This window comes from Pithys albifrons, chromosome 15, assembly GCF_047495875.1.
Source record: "Pithys albifrons albifrons isolate INPA30051 chromosome 15, PitAlb_v1, whole genome shotgun sequence".
In the NCBI taxonomy this organism is placed as follows: domain Eukaryota; kingdom Metazoa; phylum Chordata; class Aves; order Passeriformes; family Thamnophilidae; genus Pithys; species Pithys albifrons.
The window spans coordinates 1,125,183-1,132,248 of NC_092472.1; the positions used below are offsets into that span (position 1 = coordinate 1,125,183).

General features: G+C 62.2%; 1 protein-coding gene across 1 annotated transcript; it reads left to right on the forward strand.

Annotated features, from left to right (window-relative positions):
* The first annotated feature begins 4,334 nt into the window (after positions 1-4,334).
* Positions 4,335-6,176, forward strand: TLX3 (T cell leukemia homeobox 3). Its single transcript, XM_071570294.1, has 3 exons — positions 4,335-4,782; positions 5,151-5,394; positions 5,966-6,176. The coding sequence occupies exons 1-3, from the start codon at positions 4,335-4,337 to the stop codon at positions 6,174-6,176; spliced, it is 903 nt and encodes a 300-aa protein (XP_071426395.1).
* The last annotated feature ends 890 nt before the right edge of the window (positions 6,177-7,066 follow it).

Sequence of the window (7,066 nt, forward strand, 5' to 3'; positions counted from 1 at the left end):
AACCTGGACATACAAGACAGTGTGCTGGGGATGTGGCTCAGAACATCACAGCCAGAGTGCTGAGGAAGGGGCGATGCAAGAGGAGCTGGAAATGCAGAAGTGCAGCTGATCAGTGTACTGGGACAGCTCTGAGGACCACTGAGAGTCAGACTCAGCTGGACTAAAGCCCCAGCACAGCAGTTCAGCAGTGGTCAGCAATTCCAGGTATGAAGTGATCCAGCCTCTTCACTACCTGGGCTCACTGAAGCCCCTGAGCCTGTATTTCCACAGCATTGTCACAGGCACATTTCCTGCTGCCAACTCCCAGGATGAGCCCTGTGGGCACCACAGCCCTGGGCACCACCATGACCACTCGACTGTGCAAACTTGCTCCTCTAACCTCGCAGCTGCATCACAAGCAGACTGTAGGGCTGTTCAAAGCAGGTGCACTGGACAGGCCTCGGGCTGTGGGGTGGTGTCTCCTCTCCAGCCAGGAACAGCATTGCAGCATGTGCATGAGCAGCCATGGTGGGTGGGCACAGAGTGTGACTAGCAGTGTTTATCATGTGATTTTACTATCTCATCCTACAGGAAGCACTTTGAAAGCCAAACGGTGGCACTGGGTGCTGCCAGGCACATGGAGGCATCCTGTAAGGATGTGGGTCTTTTGAGGACATGGTCCTGCAAGGATGCTCTCCCTGCAGGCCCTCTGTGTTTGGACCCCAAAGGTATTTCTGAGGCTGAGGAGTGCATGTGTGCACCATAACCAAACCTAGTGACCATGGCAGGCTGTGACACGTCCCCCTCCATGTCCCCTCCATGGCAGCCAGGCCTTGGAGAAACTCTGGGGCCTCAGGGATGAGTGAGACAGATGCTGCATCTCTGTCCCCAGTGACTCCCAGTGATAAACTGGATGGGATTATCTTCTGCCCAGTGGTGCCAGGCAGATGGTGGCACTCCTTTTACACAGTGCTGTTTAATTCTTTTCCCTGCTTGGCAATGCCCCCCGGTGCCTTTGCAGGTGGCTGGGAGCAGCGCCCTCTGGCCCCAGTCAGTCTCAGTGCCTGACCAGCCCAAGCAGCGTGGCAGGGCTGGCTCAGCCACACTCCCTGACAGGCCAAAGGAGTGGCACAGCAGCGAGGCTGCACCTGCTTCTCTCTGCCAGCATCCCCTGCTGGGCACCACATCTCAGTTAATACTTGTACAACACGCAGGGTTTTACCAGAATAACAATGCCACCTCTTGCTCTACAGCAGCCTTCCCACACATCCCCAGAACTCTCCCTTACCAGTCTCCTCCTGCCTGCTTGGCACTGGTGGCCACCCCACTGGCGCTGTGGGCCTGCCTGGCCACAGGGTGCTGGGTGTGCACCTCTGCCCAACTGGGCAGTGTCCTGAGAGTGCTGTACCTGCCCAGTCCACTGTGCTGGGCTTAGGGGCACCTGCAGCTCATGGCTGGCACTCACAGGCTGGGCTCGTGGCATGCTGTGCTACACTGTGCTCTGCAAAGGCCATGCTATGCTGTGCCATCCCATTCCACTCCGTACACAGGCCATGCCATGCCATGCCGTGCCATTCCAAAGCCGGGCTATGCTATGCCACGCTTTGCTTGCCATGCCTGGGGCCTGGGCAGAGTCCATCTGCGTACAGGATTCCTTACAGCCACTCCTGCGATGGGGAGCTGAGCCTGCCCGGGGGTCCTGCTGCCTCCTCCTGCCCGGCAGTGCCAGCCCTGAGCTGGGTCCTGCTCCCTCTGGCACAGAGTGGCCCAGGTTTAGGGGGGCACGTCCATCACCGCTCCACCCGCCCAGCCCCTCCACTGCTGGGTGTCGCAGCACCGCACCGCGCCGGGAGGACGCGGGGACCCGGCTCCGGGCCAGGGCGCGCCGTCGGGGCCGCAGGGCCGCTCGTTCCGGGAGGAGCCGGCAGGGAAAGAGCGGAACCCGACATGGAGCCACGGACCGCGGCATTTGGCAAAGCGGAAGCAGATTGTGGGTCGGAAGCGGTGCCGTGCGGGGCTGTGCGGGGCTGTGCGCGGGGCTCTGCGCGCCCCCAGCCCGCGGAGGGGCGAAGGAGACGAGACGGCTGCGGGAGAGCTGCATTTAAGGATACCATACGTCCGGGGTTATTAATTATAAAACATAATTAAAGTAAAACTGCAGAACGTCAACATATTAAATTTAAAAGCTAATATTAAAATACCTTTAATATTTAATAAGGTAGCTGAGCGTTACAGAGTTGTACGCTGATACTCTATATTTAACTGTGTAAAACCAGGAGAGTTTTCCCAAAGAAAAATGTATTGTTTAGCTGATTATCAAAGACTCTGTGATATATTATCCATTTCACAAAAATAATATAGATATCTTTTTAAATATAGTAATAAAAACATACTAGCGCCTTTTAAATATACTATTACTTACCACCCCTTTTCATATTGTACTATCACAGACACTTTGGAATTGGTTTAAAAGCACATCATTCATTATTCAAAGCTCATCTTTGCATATTATTCCAGCTCAAGTCTGCCAGGCTCCCTGTGAAATCGTTCACAAAATTGATAACAGCAGACACACACGCAATAAAAAGATCGCCTTGGGCAGCCCGAGCTCCCATTATGCAGATCGAGCTGCAATTTTCTCTAACAAAGCCTGCCCTGATCCAGGACTGGGTGGCACTTTATTTATTTATTTATTTATTTATTTATTTATTTATTTATTTAGCATCCACCGGTTGCCTTTCCCCCCCCTCCCCCCTTTTTCTCCCCTCTATTTTTCCTTCTGCCCCCGCCCGCCACCTTCCGCCCGCTCCGCCGGACCGTCCGGCGCGGGGCCCGGAGGGCGGGGTGCCTGCGGGGCTGGGCAGCCCCGCACCAGCTTGCGGGAACGTCTCAATCCGATTAGCTCCGCTCCGGGGCAGCAGCGGCTCATGGCGGTCCCGCTCGCACCCGCCGCGCCGAGCGGGGACAATCCGATTAGGCTGCCCCGGGCCGGGAGTGGCATCGGGCGGTCCCCCTGGGTGTACGGGCGTTTAATAGCCGTGATAATGACCGCCGGGAGGGGCGGGGCTGGTGTCCCTCAGGGGCGTGAGCCGGGGAAGCCTCCTCGACGGCCCCGGGCAGGGATGAGCCTTCGTCACTCCTCGGGACACTCCCGGTGGCAGCTTTGCCGCGGCCGCCAAGCCCCGTCGGGGGAAGCGGCCGGGCGAACCCCGCGCCTCGTGAGGGGCAGGGACAGCGGGGAGGGCGCACGAGAAAGGCACTCCCGGCCCCGTTCCTGCCGTGGGGTCGCCGCGGGGGAAGAGCCGCGGGCCCCGCAGGTACCGCCGGGCGGGCTCCGAGCGCAGCGCCAGTGCCCGGCAAGTCGGTCCCGCTGGCTGCTGCTGAAACGATTTGGAGCGTTGTGGTAATTGAATCCTAAGGTTTAAAAACTAATCAAGTCCTTCCTGTCACCGCTCCGGCATCCCGGGCTCGCCCTGCCAGGTGCTGATCAAATGCCATTACATTCTATTAACAGGGAAATTCTATTCCCTGTTTTCATTTCCCTTTATAAGAGGGAACTAAGTAAATGCACTGAGCGTTATTTAATTGTTAACGCCTTGAGTCCCGTTCGGCCGTCGGGGACCGGTTGCAAACGCGCTCGGCGGCCGCGCCGGGCTCCGTAAATTGAGCCCAAACGGAATCTGCCCCTGCAGGGCCCCGGTCGACCCCTATCCCGTCCCCGGGCACCGCTTCGTCCCGCCGCTCCGCGCTGCCGACGGGGCTGGCGCCCGGCGTGGCCTGTGCAGCTGTGGGGTGCCGGGACTGGGTCCTGCCTCGGGTCACCTCTGGCGGGCAGCGCTAAGAGCGCCGTCGGGGAGTCCCGGCTCCGTCGGGCTGTTCGGGGCCATGGGGCTGTGCTGCCCGTCGGGCCTTGCAGAGCCATGAGGCGATGCGGGGCCGTGGGGCCATGTGGGGCCATGGGGCCGTGCGGGGACATGAGGTCGTGCCATGAGGCGGTGCGGGGCCGTAGGGCCATGCGGGGCCGTGGGCCAGTGCGGGCCCGTCCCGTCCCGTCCCGCCGCGCCCCCCGCGCGGCCCCGGTGTGCGCGCGCTCGGTGATGTCACCGCGGCGGCGGCGCCCCCCGCGCGCGCGGCGCGGGGCCGGTGCGGGGCGGCGGCGGCAGCCAATGGGCGCGCGGGGGGCGGGCGGCGGCGGCCAATGGTGGCGGCGGGGCCGGGGCGCACGCGGTGCGGGGCGCGCGGGCGGGGCCGGGGCGGGGGCTGCGCGCGCGCCCCGCGAAGTTTGGTGTCGCGGCGGGTCCGGCCCGGCCGCGAGCGCAGCGCGAGCGGCGGCGCCTCCGCAGCGGCGGCCGAGGATGGACCCGCCGAGGATGGACCCGCCGGGGCCCGCGCAGGGCCAGCACCAGCACGAGCCCATCAGCTTCGGCATCGACCAGATCCTCAACAACCCCGAGCAGGACAGCGCTCCCCCGCCGCCGCCGCCGCCGCCGCCGCCCCCGCGGGGCCCCGACGGCGCGACCTTCCTGGGCGGCCCCGGCGGCCGCGGCGGCGCGCCCTACCCGGCCCTGCCGGCCCCTTTCCCGGCCATCGCCGCTCCCTTCGAGGACTCGGGATCGTACAGTGTGAATCTCAGCCTGGCGCCGGCCGGCGTGATCCGGGTGCCGGCGCACAGGCCCATCCCCGGGGCCGTGCCGCCGCCCATCTCCAGCGCCATCCCGGCCATGCCCGCTGTGCCCAGCCTGGGCAGCCTCAACTTCCCCTGGATGGAGAGCAGCAGGCGCTTCGTCAAGGACAGGTTCACAGGTAAGGCGCCGGGCGCGGAGTGGGCGAGCCGGCTCCCGACAACGAACGGAAGGGCCAATAAAAAATATAAAACGAAATAATAATAGTAATGCCAATAAGAATAAAGGCAAAGGCGGCCGCTGGACCCTTCCCTCCCCCGCGCTCGCAGGGAGCCGAAAAATTGCTCTCCTTACGGAGTGGGTAGCGTGGGGCGCCCCGAGGGTCGGCCGGGCCCCGCTCGCCTCCGCAACCCTTCGGCGAGAGGTGGAAGCGGGACCCCGGGAGCCGCGGTCCCTCCGGGAGCCGGCGGGGCGCGGGCGGCGGCCCCCGGGGGGGCGGCCGACACCGTGCGGGCGCGGGGCTGACTCCTGTGCTTCCCACCTGGGCAGCGGCGGCGGCGCTGACGCCCTTCACGGTGACCCGGCGGATCGGGCATCCCTACCAGAATCGGACTCCGCCGAAGCGTAAGAAGCCGCGGACATCCTTCTCCCGGGTGCAGATCTGCGAGCTGGAGAAGCGCTTCCATCGGCAGAAGTACCTGGCCTCGGCCGAGCGCGCTGCTCTCGCCAAATCCCTCAAGATGACGGACGCGCAGGTGAAGACCTGGTTCCAGAACCGGCGCACCAAGTGGCGGTGAGTCCCGCGCCCCCGGGTCCGCCCCGTCCCTTCGCCGCCCCCGGCGGAGTCCCCCACCCGCTGCCCCGCGAGCCCCGCTCCGGCCGGGATAGTCCCCGGAGCTGGCTGTTGGCAGCCAAACAGTTGGGGGTACATTTTTATTAGTAGAATATCACAGTTATTGTTGTTACTATCTTTATATTTTTCATAGTCTCCCATTCGGAAAATGGGGGATTATTCGTTAAAGCGAGGGGTTATTCGAAAAAAAACCGGGAAATTGTTGGAAGAAACGGGGAAATAATTCGAAAAAAAATCCGGGGAACGTTGGGAGAAAACGGGGGAATATTCGGAAATAGGATTGCTGGGAAACAGCGGGTTTCTAGGCGCTTCCCGCCTCCCGGAGTCCTTCCGCTGGCGGTCGAGCGGCGGTGCCCGGGCCCGGTAGGACGCGGTGCCTGCCCCCCTGCCCGCCGGGGATGCGCCAGCCGCCCTGCCTGGTTCCCGCGGCCCCGGGCCGGCCGCTGCCTGCGGAGTCCCGGGCGGAGCGTCCCCGGTGTCCCGGGCGCGGGCTGAGCGTGTCCCTCGGCAGGCGGCAGACGGCGGAGGAGCGGGAGGCCGAGCGGCAGCAGGCGAGCCGGCTGATGCTGCAGCTGCAGCACGACGCCTTCCAGAAGTCGCTGAACGAGTCGATCCAGCCCGACCCGCTGTGCCTGCACAACTCGTCGCTGTTCGCGCTTCAGAACCTGCAGCCCTGGGAGGAGGAGAGCGCCAAGATCCCCCCGGTCACCTCCCTCGTCTGAGCCCGGCAACCCGGGCATGCAGCGGACTGGCCCGCGGAGCGCTCCCGGCGGCTCCCCCTGCGCCGGGGACGCGGCTCCCCCGCGACGGGGCGGGTGCGGGGATGGCGAGCGGCGCCCATGGGGCTGGGACTGGGACCGACCGAAGCCAGGGCCGCAGCCGCTTCCCGAGGCCGGCGCGGAGCGGAGCCGCTTGTATATTTGTGTCGATGTTCCACTAGGAAGCGAAATATGTCACTTTTTGTAAGAAGTGTTAATAATTTAATTTATTTATGCATCGAGATTTTGGGCACTATTAATATGGAATTATATAAAACCTCGATTATTTATATCGAAATCTGAACATAGGTATTTTGTGTTGGCTTTGGAACAAAAGGCTATTTTTTTTCCTGTTCTGAGGATAGTGTAAAGAAAAAATACCTCCCTATCACTTAGCGGAGGGGACTCGGTGGAGCCGGTGATGACTCATTAGCTTTGGAAACCCTATTAAACTGAAAAACGGTAGCTCCCATCTGTCCCAGGTGAAGTTAATGTCATCTGTAATTTATTCACCATAGTAATAAGGGCTCCTTCCAGGCACCACACGCCGTTCTGTCCTCACCTTCCCAGCCGATGAGCTTTAGCGCCCCGAAACAGCAGTCGCTCCCTGCGCCACCGGCTCTCGAGAAAGCGCCTTATGTTTCATAATAAAGAAGATTTGGGGTTGACACAGACTATGTATAATACTTTGTACTTGCCGAGACGTGTAAATAAACGTTTTCTTTACAAACGCCTCTCTGCTCCCTGCCTGCCACCGCGCCTGGGAGAGCCGACCGAGCCCGCCGGGCCCGGCGCTGCGGGGCGGGCGGCGGAGCCGGAGCTGACAAGCCGGACCGGGGGCGGCGAGAGGACCG

What these genes read in the sequence shown, in the direction of transcription:
- TLX3 (XM_071570294.1), top strand. Translation starts at nt 4,335, where the DNA reads ATGGACCCGCCGAGGATGGACCCGCCGGGGCCCGCGCAGGGCCAGCAC. An exon ending in CGTCAAGGACAGGTTCACAG is followed by an intron (nt 4,783 to 5,150) that starts GTAAGGCGCCGG and finishes CCACCTGGGCAG; the next exon opens with CGGCGGCGGCGCTGACGCCC. An exon ending in AACCGGCGCACCAAGTGGCG is followed by an intron (nt 5,395 to 5,965) that starts GTGAGTCCCGCG and finishes GTCCCTCGGCAG; the next exon opens with GCGGCAGACGGCGGAGGAGC.